At 34.9% G+C, this 20,313-nt stretch overlaps 1 protein-coding gene and 2 long non-coding RNA genes across 3 annotated transcripts; 1 reads left to right on the top strand and 2 right to left on the bottom strand.

Moving 5' to 3' along the window:
• Positions 1-3,147: 3,147 nt before the first annotated feature.
• LOC110796590 (WRKY transcription factor 28) lies at positions 3,148-10,746 on the top strand. The gene is made up of 3 exons (XM_022001649.2): positions 3,148-3,850; positions 4,646-4,792; positions 10,102-10,746. Exons 1-3 carry the CDS (start codon positions 3,327-3,329, stop codon positions 10,484-10,486), a joined length of 1,056 nt encoding a protein of 351 aa, XP_021857341.1. The 5' UTR covers positions 3,148-3,326; the 3' UTR covers positions 10,487-10,746.
• Positions 10,747-11,869: 1,123 nt separating this feature from the next.
• Positions 11,870-13,529, bottom strand: LOC130461063 (uncharacterized). Its single transcript, XR_008921386.1, has 3 exons — positions 12,983-13,529; positions 12,600-12,661; positions 11,870-11,965 (listed from the first exon to the last, which is right to left on the bottom strand). It is a non-coding gene; the product is annotated as an uncharacterized lncRNA (long non-coding RNA).
• Positions 13,530-16,595: 3,066 nt separating this feature from the next.
• LOC130461174 (uncharacterized) lies at positions 16,596-18,230 on the bottom strand. Its single transcript, XR_008921569.1, has 3 exons — positions 17,709-18,230; positions 17,326-17,387; positions 16,596-16,691 (listed from the first exon to the last, which is right to left on the bottom strand). It is a non-coding gene; the product is annotated as an uncharacterized lncRNA (long non-coding RNA).
• Between the last annotated feature and the right edge of the window lie 2,083 nt (positions 18,231-20,313).

Genomic DNA, 20,313 nt, shown 5'->3' with positions numbered 1-20,313 from the left:
ATAAGGATTGGCTGTGGAATAACGTTATATAAAAATATGTTTTCCATTCCACGTTTTTGAGTCAGTTCCTACGAGTTCCAAGTTCCTACGAGTGACATGTTCCCCATTGTTCTTTCACGTGCTACATACTAGAGGGATACTAATCAATTATCAATCATCAATATTTTGAGAAATGGTCAAGGGTTTGAGTGAATTCTTGTATCAAGTTTTGGGCAGGAACTTGAGTGAGTTCCTGATGTGCATGGGGCAGGAACTTGAGTAAGTTCCTAATATGTATTTGGGTAGGCTTTGAGTAAAGTCTATGAGAGAGAAGCAGAGAAGCTTTGAGTGAAGTCAAAGAGTCAAGAGAGACTTCTAGGGAAGTCAGTGAGAGCGTAGTTGTTTGAGGAACAACTATTGGGAACTTGAGTTCGTAGAGGAACTCAAGTAATGCCCGAGTTCCTTATAGGTTTGTAACTGAGTTGTTGCCCTATAATGAAAAGAGTTTAAGTTGAAATCCCTAGTGGGTCGAGGTTTTCTTTCTAGTTGGGCCTAGAAAGTTTCCTCGTAAAATCTCTCGCATTGTTTCTCTACTTGCTTATGTTCTTTATAATTCCGCAAAAATTGGCTAGCAAGTTCCATATTACAATTCACCCCCCTCCCCCTCTTGTAGTGTTCCATCCGAATAACAATCTGGATTTATTCCTGGAAGATACATTGCGGATAACATCTTGTTAGCAACTGAGCTGATAAAAGGTTATGGGAGAGTGCTATTGGTTCTGGGCATCTCTAAAGTTTGTGTTGGTTTTACCACGGAGCTTGAAGTGGAAACAAAGAGAAGCTGGAAAACTGGTCTAAATTCACAGCTTTATGTCATGTGTTTTGCTGTGACAGTTTACAATATTTGGCTTTGCAGGAACTCTATATATTGTGTTTAAGAAAGCTGTTAAACCTATTAAGGGTATTGTAAAAAAGATATTGTTTAAGGTCCCTTGTAGAAGTTCAGTTGAGCTTAGAGATAGATTAGTGACAAATTAGTTGCCATTTTTCTAATGTATTATGAGGAGTTGTAATTTTAGAGGTTAGAGCTTACTGCGTTCTTGAGTTTCTCAAGGCCTTTGGGTTTTAATAACATTCCTTATTAATTGCCACAAAAATATAAGTTCGGGTCTAGTGGACTCAAGAGGAGTTCCGACATAGTAGAACACTTTAACTTACGTTAAATATAAAACATATTACAAGGAAAATGAAAAATATTATGACAGATAGATTAATGAGAAGATTCAACCAACTTGGAAGCTAAGAGATATAGAAAATTAAGAAAATTCAATTTTTTATAACAAGTAAAGTAGGTAGCCTAAAGTTGTCATTGGGAATGAAAAGGGAAATCTTGTGTAGCGATTTTTATTTTAGTAGAATATATTACGTGTCGAAATAAATATAAATGTTAATAAAAAATCACTGGATAAAGAAATTCTTTGATATAATATATTGATATTGATCTTTGTAACAAGTATTAGAAAAGATTCATTAATATTAGAAGATACCTATTGAACTATAACTTTTTGGAAAAAAATCTAAACATCATTTATCAACCCGGATTATTGTGTGAGATTTATATTATATCTAGCCGGGTAGGATCAGGTCAGGTTTTCGGATATGAGTCTTACTAAATCGCAGTGTCCATATAGATAGAATTATCATTTAAACAATTTAATGTACAGTTACAACATATCATTTTCAAGTTGGGTCAATTATTGATAGCTCTACGGTCAACAATGCATCTAGTGACTTCTACTTTAACATATTCGGGTGAGATTTTGGTTAATTTTATATAGCTAAGTTAAGTCTTTTATGATTTGAATCATGCTAAATCAAAGCATCGTTACATAATAGATTCGAATTCAAATAATTTCTATTTAATCCAAATTGTTCTCAAATCGGATCAATTTTCGAACGCTCTACTAACAACCATGTATCTAGTGGCTTCTATTTGAGCATAATCGTGGTCGTACTCCCTACTAGACAAGAGGTTACAAGTAGAACACTTTATCTTACGTTAAATATAAAACATATTACAAGGAAAATGAAAAATATTATGACAGATAGAATATTAATGAGAAGATTCAACCAACTTGGAAGCTAAGAGATATAGAAAATTAAGAAAATTCAATTTTTTATAACAAGTAAATTTACTTTAAAGTAGGTAGCCTAAAGTTGTCATTGGGAATGAAAAGGGAAATCTTGTGTAGCGATTTTTATTTTAGTTGAATATATTACGTGTCGAAATAAATATAAATGTTAATAAAAAATCACTGGATAAAGAAATTCTTTGATATAATATATTGATATTGATCTTTGTAACAAGTATTAGAAAAGATTCATTAATATTAGAAGATACCTATTGAACTATAACTTTTTGGAAAAAAATCTAAACATCATTTATCAACCCGGATTATTGTGTGAGATTTATATTATATCTAGCCGGGTAGGATCAGGTCAGGTTTTCGGATTTGAGTCTTACTAAATCGCAGTGTCCATATAGATAGAATTATCATTTAAACAATTTAATGTACAGTTACAACATATCATTTTCAAGTTGGGTCAATTATTGATAGCTCTACGGTCAACAATGCATCTAGTGACTTCTACTTTAACATATTCGGGTGAGATTTTGGTTAATTGTATATAGCTAAGTTAAGTCTTTTATGATTTGAATCATGCTAAATCAAAGCATCGTTACATAATAGATTCGAATTCAAATAATTTCTATTTAATCCAAATTGTTCTCAAATCGGATCAATTTTCGAACGCTCTACTAACAACCATATATCTAGTGGCTTCTACTTGAGCATAATCGTGGTCGTACTCCCTACTAGACAAGAGGTTACAAGTAATGACGTGTTGTGTGAAAACAAGCAATAAAACATGACCGGCGCTTTACAAAGCAAAAGACCTCGTCAATTCGTCATAGCCCCCCTCCCTTGTAAAGAGAATTGAATTTGAATAAATAATTTCGGCCATACAAGTCACATACGTACAATAAATCCATGAATATAAGCATATAAGTAACACATTCAATCAAACACCTCACACTAAATTCCAATTAAGAAAAAGACCACTTTTCGCCCTTTTAATTACCATACCTATATTGTCAAACCTTACCTTATGTAAGTATAAAAGTATTTGCTTCATCTTCTTATTACACTATATCTCCTCATTTCTCTCTCCTCTATTATATACTTCTAACAAAGACAAAGAGTTCTTCAACACCAACCCTAAATCAATTCTCTTAGTCAAACCCCCCCTTTCTCTCTCTACTTTCTCTCTCTACTTAACACTCTTCTATGTCTAATGAAGCAAGAAACTACTATCATAATCCCTTTAATAATCACTCTTTCATGTCTAATGAAGATCCTCAAGCTATCTTAGACACTACTAATTACTTCTCATTTTGTGATAACCCTAGCAATAATTCTTCTTCTTCTTACTTATCATCTCAAGTTACACAAGATGGCCTTACACCTTGTTTAGATCCATCGAATAATGATAATAATAACAATTATTACTTTAATGACTTCCTACATGGGTCTTCTATGGATTACCCTACGCTCGCGAGGAGCGTAGGGTTATCTCCTACCTCCTCCGAAGTTTTTTCCTCCGTGGTCGACGAAAATCCGGCAATGACTAAAGAAAAAGAGGCAATGATGGCCGTCGTTGGACATGGGGAGAATAATCCTAGCACTCCTAACTCTTCCATTTCCTCCTCCTCTACGGAAGCCGCCGCTAGTGTCGATGATGGTTCAGTTGGGAAGAAAGAGGATAAGCACCAATCTAAAGCGTCTCATGATCAAGATGAGTTAAAGAAAAGGTAAGTTCATTAAACATGCTATTTATTAAGGATTCAGTATAATTGGTGATTCCTAATTCCTTAATTATAATATTCATATGACTTAACCAAAGAATAAAAACTAGGAAACATAACCCTATACGTTCATAGATATCATATTTATTAGTATAATAAAGATCGATCAAGATCCAATTGTATTATCTTCAACTTTATTAGGGATAATTACCCTTTCACACTAGAAGTATATGTGATGCTTAAAGATTTTGGTGGCTTGGATTCTTGGAATTTGTAGAGTATTCATTTTCCCCCCTTTTTTTCTTTTGAAAAGTATAAGGAATGTTAAAATATTTTTTTTTTGAAAGGATAAGGAATGTAATTACAATTAAAGAATTGATCTAGCCACTATATAAGTGTGGATTTCTATGAGTTTAGCCGGTAAAGACTTGGGTGATACTACTCTAGATCTGAGATCAAATCTCGTCTGCACCACTGCGCACTCTAACAAATTATTTATACACACATTAAGAAAGATTAATTGAAATACAAAGTATGTTTTGATGATTACTACAAAAATTTGTATATTTTACAACCTAATAATGACGAGTAAAAATTCCCCTTTTGCGACGGGAATAACAACCCAACAAAGACGGAAACAACCGTCGTAATCAACAATTGTCTTTTACGACGGGTTAACGACGGGATTTTCCATTAACGACGGCCCCCTTTTATGACGGGTTCGCGACGGAAAATCCCGTCGTTAATAGTATAATTTCTTGTAGTGCGATGCAAATTGATAATTGATTTATGTATGAACAGGAACAACAAAGGAAAGAAGAAGGGGGAGAAGAAGCAAAGGGAGGCGAGATTCGCATTCATGACGAAGAGCGAGGTTGATCATCTTGAAGATGGGTATAGATGGAGAAAATATGGGCAGAAAGCCGTGAAGAACAGTCCTTATCCTAGGTAAGTTATTACGTCTAATCATTCTTACCATTTTTCTTTCTCTTTGCCTCCACCACTTTTAGAAGTTTCATAATTAGCTGCTATTTAAACGCGTTTTCACATTATTAATTAGGTTTTAATTTTTAAAACACGAGTTTAATTATATTCGTTTGGATTAAACCATCTTGAAAATTGATAATTTTTGGACTTTGTATAACTTAATGTTGTGGTACAGAATAATTTATGATATGAAATTGATTATGTGAAGCATATTCATGTTACGCAATTGTTAGCTTTTCATGATTTGTAATTGCATTCAATTTCCCCCAAAAAATTCCGTTTTATTTTAAGACAAAACATTTAAATGATTATAATAAATATTAAATCAAATATAATCAAATCGACCCGATATGTCTAGTAGCATAATTTGTTCCAACACAAATTGACTGGAATATTCACATTATTTGAACTTTTAAGAAATGAATTCCTCGAAAAAATATTAAGTTATTTACATGTTTTAATAAGTTAAGTTTTAGTAAGTTCACATAAGTGAGAATCAGGTGAATAATCATTTGAAACCTACTGTAGAAGGTAAAACAAAGTACTTTTTATTTATAATTAAGTTATTCTGATTTATGTGATAGTTTTAATTAGTAGATAAATTCCTTAATTCTTTTGTAAAATATAATACCCAAGAATGGAATAAGATTTCGTATACATCATTAGTTAGGTTGTACACGGATCCATATTATTCTATAGCATACAAAAATTACGTTGTTATAATAGTTACACATTTGTAATTGAAAATAGAATAAAAGTTTATATTTCATAGGTTGGATAACGGCAAAAGAACAGCTATAGGGAATGTTAGGAGTTAGGATACCCTAACATTGTAGAGATAAAGTTGCGGCGAAATGGGAGAAGATTAGTTCCGTGTAGGAATTATATTGCTTGGATAAATGCTGTTTGTTTTTAATTTATGCTAACCTATTATATCATTCTAGCTAACGTGTTCCAACTTGATTGATCATAACTAAGAGTTAAGACTTAAGAGGGTACTAAACACTAATTTATCAGTAATAATGGGGTACGTTGATTGTTGGAAATTCTCATTGGGAAACACAAAGGAAAAAAGGGTGAGTGAAAATTCAAGAGTCCCACATTGGAAAAACTCTTCATATTCCTCTTGTTTATTAATTGGGGAATGAGTGTAACTCTTGTTTAAGAAAGTGTGAGAATGGTATGGGTGGACACATCGCGCGCGCGCGCGCCGGGCCGGGCGCGGGCCGTGGGCCGTGGGCCGTGGGCCGTGATCCACGACGCAACAATTGTTCTTCGTTCAGTTCATCGAATCAGATAAGTTTGTTCTAATTTTCGCTTTAATCGCAACATTGATTACTGCTACGAACTTATGGATTGTTATATGCAAATTTAACATCGTACAATTGGACTTTTTTTTTGTTCAACGTACAATTGAACATAATTAGCTATAAAAAAGTTTAATCATTGTGGACTGCGTACTAGTACGACATCTAAATTAGGCAGTGTAACCGATTTAGTGCAATTTGCTATAAGATATTTTACGAGAATCTTCACCTTGCTATCGATATAATTTATATGGCACAACAAAGACTGTGTTTTAAATTTTTTACAACACATGCAGCATGCTTAATTGCAATAAAACATGATAAATAAATCGAAGAGTAAAATTAGAGATTCCAGGTTTGAATCCCCCGCCCTCAATTGTAATCCGCATTGTATTTATGGTTTAGTCGTACATCAAAAAAAAAAAGACATGCTTTATAATTATAGAAGAGAAAAATTAAATCGGAATACATACAAATATATTTCTAGAAAATTTGGATTAGTGGAATTTGTTAACATTAGTTTTATGAAACTAAAAAAAGTGCCGCATCTTTCAAACTTTATTTTAAAACAAAGTATATAATATCATACGGAGTACTACGTATTAGGTAAAATAGTATATTGATATTGGAGTGTGAAAGGGCAGACAGTTAATTTCTAATGCTATAGTAAAAATGCAATGTAGCAATTGTAATGCTGTTTGGGAGTTTAAATTAATGGAAATGAACTTCATTCTATTTACCTTTTTTCAAATTTCGTCATAGGAGGATATCATAGCACATGTTTTATTTCAACTAGTCATTATATTCATGGTTGCTAAAACACTAAAAGCAAGAAAAAGTAATTAAGCTTCATTAATCATTGTCCAAAGATGAATAACGCACCCTATTCCTAAACACCACAATCAAATTACTAAAATCCGGTCTCCCTTTTAATTAATTTTACGCCAGTCTTTCTAAAGGTGACTCGAAATTTACACCGAGTTACGACAATACATTGTGTTTATATATGTAGTATTTGAATTGTGTTAACAACTCCTACACTGTATATATGTTATGAATATTGTTGATAAAAAATTAACTTATTAGTATACTTTTTGTATAGTGTACAATAAGAACTCCTTTACCTTTTAATTGATTCCCTAAATTAGTTTTAAAAAATAATGTTCCTAGCTAGCTATGAAATTCCTTTACTATTAATCCCCTAACTTCCCTGTATCTGTAAAATACCACTCAATCACTCATGCAATAACGCATGGCGAAGTCCTTAACTATTCTCTTTCCCTTCCCTCCCCTCTCCCTCATCCTAAACACGTACTGCCTCTCGATCACCCTAGTTATCTTGCTCTCTTTAGCCAAGCAAGGTCAAAAAACAGTATAATAACTGGCCTTAAAAGGCTCGTAATAATCAACACCTTGACATATCTATGGGGACCAGTCGAGCTAATGCCGTAGGAGAGTTTGACCACATACAAATCAGACAAGGTTTTATCATAACAATTGGTGATAGGTGAATTGGCCTACTAATCATATATCTTAATTATATGTCAGCTCTTTTTTTTTTCATGTGAAACAATTAGTCTCAATTCTTATCCATCACCCTTCATTATATAGAAACTAGTCTTATATGCACGCGATGCGTGAGAATATAAGAAACAGATTTGTGTTATTATATTTAAACATGAAATAACATGCAAAAAATATAATATAGATGCGATGCGTGCGAATATAAGAAACATATAAGTTAGATAGAACCGAACGCATATAAACAAATTGATTAAAATGGTAAGAATTTATTTAAGGGGCTAAATTATTTAGGCTTCTCCTATTAAGTAGATTGTCATTATATTATTTATTCTATAAGTGTGAAGGGTATTTTAAGTAATTCAATGAGGACACCGAAAGTGAATTTATTAAAATAATTTCACCTATTCACTTTATATAATAGAGATAAAGCAAAACCACAAAACATGCAGAATTTGTACCAATTTTGTAGGTAGAAATGGAAGAAAAGATTAAAAGAGAAGGAGAAATAATTAATGTTGAATAATATGGCGAGTGGGCGCTAGTAATTGTGAGACGGACAGTTTGGAAATGTTGCAATAGTGGAAAAGATAGAAATAAACAACCAACATGCCCCCTCTACACACGACTATACCCGATTCCTTTATTAATTAATTATAACAACGGTCAACATTTTCACTTTCTCGTTTACAATTCCGATTCCCACTTCTTTTTTTCCGTTTTTTCCCAACAAACTAAAATATCTGTTTCCTTCATTTATTTATAATATCAATTTTGACTTTAGGTTTTGCATTGTAATTATCCCATCCTGTACTAAACGAACAACTTGGGCATTTTTCTTTTTTAATTTTTTTGATAATTGAAAAATGTCATAATTTTACAACGTAAAAGTTAACTCATTATGTATATCGGAGTAAAAATTAATTCAAAATGTTTTAAAGTTATTCCGTATAATGTAAAAGTTATCTATTATTTTAGGTGATACTGTATTTTGATTTAGTTTAAAATTTAACTTTAAAATCACTAATAATGTATAAAGGTGATTATGTAATCTTTCAAAAAATTTATCCATAAAACATAGTTATTATAATAGTAATCAAAATATGTTAAAAGTTATTAAAAAACAGGGTAAAAGTTACTGTGTGCTAACCGGTTTTGATAAATCAACTCATCAAATTGGTCATGTTGCATAGACTTGCCTTTCATACTTCTTTTTCCCCCTTTTAATTGCCATGTTTGACTGTTACATTAGTCAAATACCTCACTGATTTGATCATATTTTATTTTTGCAAATACTCATTTGCGAATATAAATTCAAAATTAACTCCTCGGAATTAGTAAGACTCTTGTTGTAGCTCAAACTATCCAAGTGTAATTCATAATTTTCAAATTTTATTTACCTTTTTACAGGATTGTCTCCGATAATTTGAAGGCCCTGTGCTATATACAGATATTGGGTCCCTACAAATTTTTACGGGCAATAATTTAATGTAAAACACATAATTATCATATTAATATTGTTTTATTATACAAAATATAGAGTCAAATTAATAATATGGTTTAACGTTTTATGTGTGATGGTTTGAGAAAATTAATGAAAAAGTTTGATGGACATGAAAAAAGAAAATAAAAAAGGGGGCAGGAGAAAAATCAAACTCTAGTCTTAGCTACCACAATAATGAGTCCTTACCAACTAGGACAAAGATTACATAATGTTTAATAAAGCCGTTGTTAAATATATAATATTGGTTCTTGGGGATTTAACCAACATAATTTCTTTTTGAGCCCCAAAATTTTATGGTCCGGTGTTGTAGGTCCATTTGGAACGACCTTAATTTAGCCGGTAAAACCCCACACGACTATGTTCTTTCTTAAGTACAATTCACAAAAGAAATTCAAATGAGCTTGTGCGAATAGTGTCAAAAATTCAATTATGTCATGTAAATAAGATCGGAGGAACGATGTACTAAAATATAACATTAGAGTAACATTAACAATAGTTTTAAGTTGTGGTCTCATTGAGTTTAAGATAATACCATCCATTTAAGTGGGTGAGTATCAAAAGTATTGGAATATCGAGACTCTCTTTAAGAAGGTTAGGAATTTTTGAAAGTAAAATTTGACAGAAAGCTTATATGTAATGTAGAGTATGTAATCAAGTGCGCGGTGGCCTTCATACGTCAAACGGAAATTCTTGTCATACAATCGCTCTTGTTTCACGGTTGGCTGTTGGCTGGTGGCTGATTTACTTGGCTTGTTTGACTGACTGGTTGTGTTGGATGTTTGATCGTAGATTTACTAAATATGTGTTTGGTAAAGTTGGCGATTGGCTCTTTTTTTTTTTTGGAAATAAATAATTTATGTATAGCTTTTAAATTGGAATGATTCTCTCAAGTTCCATAATTTGTTTGACTAATATATGAAGGTGAAATTAAATTTCAGGAGCTATTATAGGTGTACAACGCAGAAATGCTCTGTGAAGAAGAGAGTGGAACGATCATTCCAAGACCCCTCGACCGTAATCACAACCTACGAGGGTCAGCACAACCACCCAATCCCTGCCACGTTGCGAGGTCACGCTGCAGCTCTTTTCCCTCATTATTCCATGCTAGCACCACCACCACCACCACCATCTTCCAACTTCCCGCACGAATTACTTGCTCAACTAGGGCACTGTGGTAGTATGAGTAGTGCTGGTGTTTCACCCTTTCCACAGTTCTCTTATCTCCAACAAAATCCTCGTCATAATAATCAACAGTTGCAAACGGATGATTATGGTCTTTTACAAGATGTGGTTCCTCCCTTTCTCCTTAAGCAAGAGCCTTGATTAGTTATAAACTTGTTTTTATTTACAATGAGTTTATACATATTACCATTCCAGCTTAGCTATTTAATCTTTTGTTATAGAGAATCTTTTTGACTAATTAATTATTTACCGTGTAATTTTCATTAACGACGAATTATACTCCGTAATACACATACCTCCGTTTTATAATGATCTAGCTTGTACACGTTCCGTTTTAGTTTGTTCATAACGTTCGTTACATAATGTATTATACTATTTTTGGACATGAAAGAATATTATCTTCCCCCATAACATTTACAAGTTTCCACTCACTTTCTTTTATTTTATTCATTTTTCTTTTACACTCACCCACTGTTGATTCCTGGGTTTTGATGATGATAAGCTTACACTCTACTGATTGTTGAAATAAAGAATGACAGGAACAAGTCACTATAAGCTAGGACAAGTATACAACGAAGCAAGCTGCGAAGCAACAAGGAAATTAAGTCCAACATTATGAAGAGTACAAGTCTAAAGCGTATGGAAAGATTAAATCATGGGCCAAGGAGTGTGAAGCCCAACAAATCCTATAGAGTCCAGAAAGGTATAAGATCAGTAGATTCAAATATAGCTTAGTATGGGAACAGAATATTTCATAGAGTCCTAAATCGGTTTTGTTTTATAAAAGATAAGTGTCGATATACAAAACTAATTTTACTATTTTACTTGAGGTTAAACTCTTAAGAGTTTGAGTTAATTCACAACTCTCAAATCCGTAAAGATTGATTTTATCTAAACGCGTTTTAAAGAAGTTATTTGCGAAAATCTATATATCTTTTGAAAAGAGTCCTAAATTGTGTTGAATTAGAATCTAGGGTAAACTCTTAGTTTCTTATATATACACCTCAAGTTCTTTGCGAAAGTTTTTATCAGACTTATTTACATTAACCAAAAGCTTTCAGGTATTACCCTTAAAGTCTTAATCTTTAAAGAGTCTGTTCCTGTTCCCATATAGAGCAGTATTTGTTACGTGGTCTTATATCTTGTATTAGTATTAGTTTAATATCTCTTTGTTTCAGACTAAAGTGTTGAGTTATTGTATGATAAGCCTGAGTCAGGCTTACTTGAGCAAGAGAGAAGATCTCACAAGAGATCTGTGAGGAGAAGCAGTTGAGGGACTGTTTCTGTAACACCCCGACTTCTAAACACCATTAATTAGGTTAATTATCTTTAATTAGCAGCGGAAACCCTAATTTAGTCGGAGCGTCACTTGCCGTATTTCCCTCGTGGAAAATACAAGGCGACATAACCTTTTTAAATTACTAAATAAACTTTAATAATAAATACTTTTAGCATTTGGTTAATATTAGTATTAAAATCTAACTCAAATCATGAGATCAAATTTAGAGTTTAATTAATACATCCCTTTATTACTAATGACATAATTGTCTCTACTAAACATCGATCGTGAATTTGATGGTTGCATCCTCACTCTAAGGCATCCCATGATCTTCTTCGTACCTAAAACAAAAGCAACATCGTGAGCCGAGGCCCAGTAACATACTACCCTAACAGCGTAAACTCATTTCAATTCATTTTATTTACTTTGCAATCAGGGAGAATAGAACATAGTAAAACATTTTCATAAATGCAATAAAACATCATTTATAACTTGAAACTTTGATAGTTCCCATTATCTTTCTTAAAACCTTCTTTTTACTTGGTAACTGACAAGTTAGCCTTGCGGGACGTCTCCCACCTTGCGATAGTCCTCAAGGAGCACTCTCCCTTGTTGGACATACGCCCGTACCTAAATAGTTTCTCTTTTAGCTTGCGGTAACCCTCAAGGAGCACTCTCCCTTGTTGGGTGTCCCGCGGTACGGCGGTACGTGCACGACCTAGAAATAGTAACCCCACTAACTGCCAGAACCGGTTACACTTTTATTTATCATGTTTCGTATCTTATTCGTAACTCATAAACATCATTCTTATAAAATCATTCACAAACACATTTAAATATCATCATTCATAAAACACACTTATAAACATATTTCATATCCCACAATCCTATAAAAACATATCATTATAAACATATTTCATAATCTCATAAAACACATTTCATAAGGGGATTGTGGGTGTTAGCAATAGATGTTACCTCAACCGTAGTTTATACTTCCTGTTCGATGGATCGTTATTCCTGAGCTCCGAGTTCGATTTCTTTCACAATATTAAATCATTCAATTAGTTATTAAACGATTAATATTTTAAAATTAATACTTTATAATAAGTTTATAAATAATTGAATTTACGAATTATAATTTCATAGTTTTAACGAAAATGTTATTATTAATCAAAATTTCAATCTAAATTCATATTTCATAAATCGATTTTATACGAATATTATTTAAACCAAAACTCTGCCGAAATATATTTATAATATTATCATTAAGAATTTATTTAATTGAAATGTTTAAGTAACCGTTTATTTTTACAAAATAATTAGATTGGTAAATAATTGGGCAAAATAACAAAACTCACTTTGGGAATTTGGGCCAAGGGAATGTGGGCTTAACTTGAGCAACAAAACAAAGTTCCAATTACTGGAACTCGTTTCCTTTGAGGGAAACAGAACACGAAGGAACAGGGGACGGACGAAGAGGAAGGGCGGAGAGAAGGGAGGTGGCGGCTGGATGGCTGATGCCTGGGCGATACGGAGGCGCGAAAGTGCGCCGGTGATGGTGGTTGTGGGTGCTGCGACAGCGAGAGAAAGGAAGGGGGAGCACGAACAGGGCGAGACAGGGGAGAGAAACAGGGGAGGGGTGTTTCCCGGTCGATTCTGGGCGGCGCAGCAGCAGCTGCCGGGTCTTGTGAGGCGGAGGTGGGTATAGAAAGTGGTGCGGTGGCCTGGGTGTGGTGGTTTCGTGGCTGGGTGGTGCGGCAGCGGCGAAGAAAGAGGGAGGCAGAGGTGTGCGTGAGAGGGAAGAGCAGGGGAGTGAGCAAAGAGGGACAGGGGAGAGCGAAGAGGGCGGAGGGGATGGTGGTTGGTGCGTGGTTGAGATGGTGGTGCTGGGCAGCAGCTAATGGTGGTGGTGGACGGTGGTTGTCACGGTGGTTTCAGTGATGGTGGTGATTGATTGCTTGAATCAGAGAAGAGAGAAAAGAAGTGGAATTGGTCTCTTGTTTTTGCAAATGGAAATTCTGAAATTGTTGAATTTGTAAAGGATTGAAGTGGAAGAAGCAAACTTGATTTTTGTTTTGAATGGAGACTGAAATGAAGGAAGAAGGAAGGAAGGAAATTTCCTCCTTACTTTGTACGTGGGGAGCAAGGAAGAGAAGAAAGGGAAATGGAATCTTGGTGCTCCAAGGGCATTTTCGTAATTTCACATGGTTGGCTAAAATTCAGAAATTCTGTTTCTAATTTTTGGAAATTACTAAAAATAGAAATGTTTAATTAAAACAAAGTCTCGTAAAATATATCGTTAACGAAAAATAAATAAATTTTCGTTTATAAATTTATCGTTTAAAATAAATCGTAAAATCGTTTAAAATAACGAAATTTTTAAATTATTTCTAATAATTAAAACGAAATTACGTTAATACAATATTATTAATTTTAATAAATCGAGTTTAAAAATTTCGGGGTATTACATTCTTACCCCCTTAGAAAAAGTTTCGTCCTCGAAACTTGAATTGATTGTTGAAAGTCGAATATATTTGAATAAAAGTACGAGATTTTATTTTAAAACCAAGATCTCACGATTTCATTCCAGTTCCGACAATGTCTAGCTTACATTCCGCCATCTTCTTTAATGACTCCGCTTCAACTCAAGACCTAGAATCGAAGAGTAAAGAATACAAAAGGGGCAAAATTATATATCGACCCTTAATCGTCATTAAGGTCAATTACATTCTGCCAGCATCTTTCGTACCTCCACTTTACTTCATAAAATAGGATCGAGGAGCAAAGAACATAAAAGGGGCAAACTTGTTAGCTTAGACTAGGCTCCCATTTTACTTTGTGATATCTTGTTTGAAAATATTTTTCTTACCAAAAATAGTAATATTTAATGCAAAATTTATGACTTTGAAAATGAGAATAAATATTTACCTAACAATTGCAATACTCAAATAATTTGTAAAAGTCATTTATTATAACAATCTCATACTCTGAGCTCAGGAGAACCTCCATCGAAGACGACTTTCATACGTAACGATTTGTTATTACCAATACAATCATATCAGCATAATCCATAAAGCATATCATAAACACATAATTCTTTATTTGAAAATTTTCACATTTAACATAAACATAACATTCATATAACTAATGATGGTAATACATCTTAGTTTGATACTTGATTAGCGCATATTACTTTCAAAATTTCCATCATTTAGTTTAGACTATTTCCTCTAGATGTTTGATCACGCGTTTTCAACAGATCATTCTGCTTCATTCTTCACTCCATACTAGCGAAGTCGTCGTTGTCATTTGCATCATCGTCTTTTCCTTGCATTAAAAACACTCTTCCATTCGAAGTTGCTCCACGTGGGGGATTACGGTTGAAATTTGTAGTGCCACCATTTCCTTTGTTTTCATCGTTTCTCCTATCACCTTGCTCTCGATGTATTTGAGGACAATCTCTGATTTGGTGATCTTTGCTACCACATTTGAAGCAATCTCGCGTACCAATTAGACATTCTTTCTCAGTATGGTTCCATCTTCCACACTTGGCGCATCCACGATTCTTGTTGAAGCTTTGGTTTCCGTTATTCCCTCCTTGATAGCTGACATTGACATTTTGTTTCTTATTGTTCGGTTGATTTTCTTCGAAGCTCCCTTTTCGTTTTCCATATGTTTCTTCTCGAAGCTTGATAATTCTTTCGACGTTAATTGCTCGATCGTACAACTCTTGGAAAGTGGAAATTCTAGAACTCGAAAGACGATCACGGATCTCAATGCTTAATCCTCCTTCAAATCGATTCATCCTTTGCCTATCAGTAGTCACCAGGTCAGGGGAAAATCGAGCAAGCTCATTGAATTTCACTGCATATTCCAGAACATTCTTCTTTCCTTGACTCAATTTGATAAATTCCGATTCCATTTGCAGTTGCAGAGAATAGGGATAAAATTGTTCTCGCATAGCTTCCGTCAGTTTTTCCCAACCAAAACCAGGCTCATTTTGGATTCCTTTAACACTTTTCCACCACAGGTTGGCTTGTCCTTTCAAGTAAAAGACAGCATAGTTGACCTTCCATTTCTCGGGGCATTGAGTTGCATCAAATAATTTCTCCATATCGCTAATCCATTCCTCAAATTCAGTAGGGTCTGGCTTGCCATCATAGGTAGGGGGTTTATGAGAAGCGAACTTCTTGAACATGTTGGAGCATTCTTCTTGCTCTGACCTTGGCTTTTGACGATTTCCTTGCAGAAGTTCCGACATTATCAATCTCATTAAATCCATTCGATTATCGCTTGTTTCTCCTGGAGTGTCCCCGAAAATGGGATCCTTGCGCAATTCTTCAATTCTTTCTTGCATTCCTCCCAGCGCTAATGCAGATTTGTGATTACCATTGCCATCGTTAACATCGTTATCGTTTCTAGTGCCGTCAATAGGAATATTTCCGCTTGAAGTCATCGCCGATCTGATCGCAAGGATACAACACTTCAGATAATCTTTTCTTCTTGAAATTAGACTAAGAAATTCTGCAAATCATAATAAAGAAAACATTCCCGTTGCGTTCCCCGTCCTATCACTCACACTCATTTCATTTTAACTTAGCATGATTTTAACTTATTCTTTTTAACTTATTTCCTTAAAACTCTTTGCTTAAAGCCTATTGAGTTCTATTACGTGCAAAACCCGTAAGTTTTAGCACTTATGGTCCAGAACCTTGGCTCTGAATACCAAACTGTAACACCCCGACTTCTAAACACCATTAATTAGGTTAATTATCTTTAATTAGCAGCGGAAACCCTAATTTAGTCGGAGCGTCACTTGCCGTATTTCCCTCGTGGAAAATACAAGGCGACATAACCTTTTTAAATTACTAAATAAACTTTAATAATAAATACTTTTAGCATTTGGTTAATATTAGTATTAAAATCTAACTCAAATCATGAGATCAAATTTAGAGTTTAATTAATACATCCCTTTATTACTAATGACATAATTGTCTCTACTAAACATCGATCGTGAATTTGATGGTTGCATCCTCACTCTAAGGCATCCCATGATCTTCTTCGTACCTAAAACAAAAGCAACATCGTGAGCCGAGGCCCAGTAACATACTACCCTAACAGCGTAAACTCATTTCAATTCATTTTAATTACTTTGCAATCAGGGAGAATAGAACATAGTAAAACATTTTCATAAATGCAATAAAACATCATTTATAACTTGAAACTTTGATAGTTCCCATTATCTTTCTTAAAACCTTCTTTTTACTTGGTAACTGACAAGTTAGCCTTGCGGGACGTCTCCCACCTTGCGATAGTCCTCAAGGAGCACTCTCCCTTGTTGGACATACGCCCGTACCTAAATAGTTTCTCTTTTAGCTTGCGGTAACCCTCAAGGAGCACTCTCCCTTGTTGGGTGTCCCGCGGTACGGCGGTACGTGCACGACCTAGAAATAGTAACCCCACTAACTGCCAGAACCGGTTACACTTTTATTTATCATGTTTCGTATCTTATTCGTAACTCATAAACATCATTCTTATAAAATCATTCACAAACACATTTAAATATCATCATTCATAAAACACACTTATAAACATATTTCATATCCCACAATCCTATAAAAACATATCATTATAAACATATTTCATAATCTCATAAAACACATTTCATAAGGGGATTGTGGGTGTTAGCAATAGATGTTACCTCAACCGTAGTTTATACTTCCTGTTCGATGGATCGTTATTCCTGAGCTCCGAGTTCGATTTCTTTCACAATATTAAATCATTCAATTAGTTATTAAACGATTAATATTTTAAAATTAATACTTTATAATAAGTTTATAAATAATTGAATTTACGAATTATAATTTCATAGTTTTAACGAAAATGTTATTATTAATCAAAATTTCAATCTAAATTCATATTTCATAAATCGATTTTATACGAATATTATTTAAACCAAAACTCTGCCGAAATATATTTATAATATTATCATTAAGAATTTATTTAATTGAAATGTTTAAGTAACCGTTTATTTTTACAAAATAATTAGATTGGTAAATAATTGGGCAAAATAACAAAACTCACTTTGGGAATTTGGGCCAAGGGAATGTGGGCTTAACTTGAGCAACAAAACAAAGTTCCAATTACTGGAACTCGTTTCCTTTGAGGGAAACAGAACACGAAGGAACAGGGGACGGACGAAGAGGAAGGGCGGAGAGAAGGGAGGTGGCGGCTGGATGGCTGATGCCTGGGCGATACGGAGGCGCGAAAGTGCGCCGGTGATGGTGGTTGTGGGTGCTGCGACAGCGAGAGAAAGGAAGGGGGAGCACGAACAGGGCGAGACAGGGGAGAGAAACAGGGGAGGGGTGTTTCCCGGTCGATTCTGGGCGACGCAGCAGCAGCTGCCGGGTCTTGTGAGGCGGAGGTGGGTATAGAAAGTGGTGCGGTGGCCTGGGTGTGGTGGTTTCGTGGCTGGGTGGTGCGGCAGCGGCGAAGAAAGAGGGAGGCAGAGGTGTGCGTGAGAGGGAAGAGCAGGGGAGTGAGCAAAGAGGGACAGGGGAGAGCGAAGAGGGCGGAGGGGATGGTGGTTGGTGCGTGGTTGAGATGGTGGTGTTGGGCAGCAGCTAATGGTGGTGGTGGACGGTGGTTGTCACGGTGGTTTCAGTGATGGTGGTGATTGATTGCTTGAATCAGAGAAGAGAGAAAAGAAGTGGAATTGGTCTCTTGTTTTTGCAAATGGAAATTCTGAAATTGTTGAATTTGTAAAGGATTGAAGTGGAAGAAGCAAACTTGATTTTTGTTTTGAATGGAGACTGAAATGAAGGAAGAAGGAAGGAAGGAAATTTCCTCCTTACTTTGTACGTGGGGAGCAAGGAAGAGAAGAAAGGGAAATGGAATCTTGGTGCTCCAAGGGCATTTTCGTAATTTCACATGGTTGGCTAAAATTCAGAAATTCTGTTTCTATTTTTTGGAAATTACTAAAAATAGAAATGTTTAATTAAAACAAAGTCTCGTAAAATATATCGTTAACGAAAAATAAATAAATTTTCGTTTATAAATTTATCGTTTAAAATAAATCGTAAAATCGTTTAAAATAACGAAATTTTTAAATTATTTCTAATAATTAAAACGAAATTACGTTAATACAATATTATTAATTTTAATAAATCGAGTTTAAAAATTTCGGGGTATTACAGTTTCCATAAGAGAAGGAACAACGAGGGGTTGTTCCTGGTCATCTGTAATCAGAGGTGATTAACAGATTGTGGCCCGAGTAGATTAGGCTTGTAAAGAAACTGAGTTGTTTGGCCTAATTAGTGAATGTGTTTAAGTCTCCAAAGGGCCGTGGTTTTTTCCTCTCTATTGGGCCTAGAGAGTTTTCCACGCTAAATCTTGCTTGCATATTTTACTGTTTCTGTTCCTAGTAGTTTAATTTTTATAAAACCCTAAAATATCAATTCACCCCCCCTCTTGAGGAACTCTGTGAAACTAACAATTGGTATCAGAGCCAGAACCCTTTAACTGCAGGTAACTCTGTCGAGAAAAACGATTCTGAAGCTATGAACACTACTGAGAAACTCGAAGAGGGATACTCAACACAACGACCTCCAATGTTTAGTGGCAAATACTATTCTTATTGGAGGAACAGGATGGAGATCTTCATTAAGGCTGAGAACTATCAAGTATGGAGAGTCATTGAAGTAGGAGACTTCCAAGTCACTAAGCTGAACACCTCTGGTGAAACCATTCCTAAACCTATTGCTGAATGTGACAAAGCCGACTACGAAAAGCTTGAGCTTAATGCCATGGCTGTCAAAATTCTTCACTGTGGACTAGGTCCAAACGAGCACAATAGAGTAATGGGATGCAAGAATGCGAAGCAGATTTGGGATCTGCTCCAGGTTACTCATGAAGGAATAAACGAAGCCAAAAGATCAAAGATTGATCTTTTAATGCACCAGTATGAGCTGTTCACCATGAAGCCCTCTGAAACAATTCAAGACACGATCACTCGCTTCACGAACATCATCAATGAATTAAACTCTCTTGGAAAAATCATAACTCCTGAGGAACAAGTTAGAAAGGTTCTAAGAAGTCTTCCACAAGATCCCTGGATGGCCAAGGTAACTGCTCTTCAGGAAACTAAAGACTTCACCAAGTTTAACCTGGAACAACTAGCTGGATCCCTCTTGACTCATGAACTGCAACTAAATGCACGACCTTCATAGAATAACAAAAACAGGGCCCTTGCTCTAAAAACTGAAAATGATGAAAACTCTGAAGAAGATGAGGAAACATCCCTATTTGCTAGGAGATTCAGAAGAATGTTCAGAAACTATAAAGATGGAGATCACAGAGGCAAACCTAAACGAAAATTCTCCAAAACTGATACTGGATGCCATAAGTGTGGAAACTTGGAACATCGCATTAGGGAATGTCCCCTCTGGGATCAAGAACGAGGAAAAGGAAAGGAAACAGCCAAAGACAGATTCAAAGATAACAGGAACTCATCATCCAAAAATGAGGTGAGAAAAGCCATGATTGCTGCATGGGGAGACACTTCTTCGGATGAGGAACAGGAACAACCCAACGAAGAAACAACTCACCCGTGCCTTGTAGCTGAACATGTAGGAGATGGATCAGACTCAGAATCCGAAAAATTCCAGGCAAGTCTTGCTCAAATTAAAAA

The sequence above is a fragment of the Spinacia oleracea genome, chromosome 5 (assembly GCF_020520425.1).
Source record: "Spinacia oleracea cultivar Varoflay chromosome 5, BTI_SOV_V1, whole genome shotgun sequence".
NCBI lineage: Eukaryota > Viridiplantae > Streptophyta > Magnoliopsida > Caryophyllales > Amaranthaceae > Spinacia > Spinacia oleracea.
The sequence above is the reverse complement of the archived record's forward strand: the minus strand, read 5'-3'. Positions and strand labels throughout refer to the sequence as shown.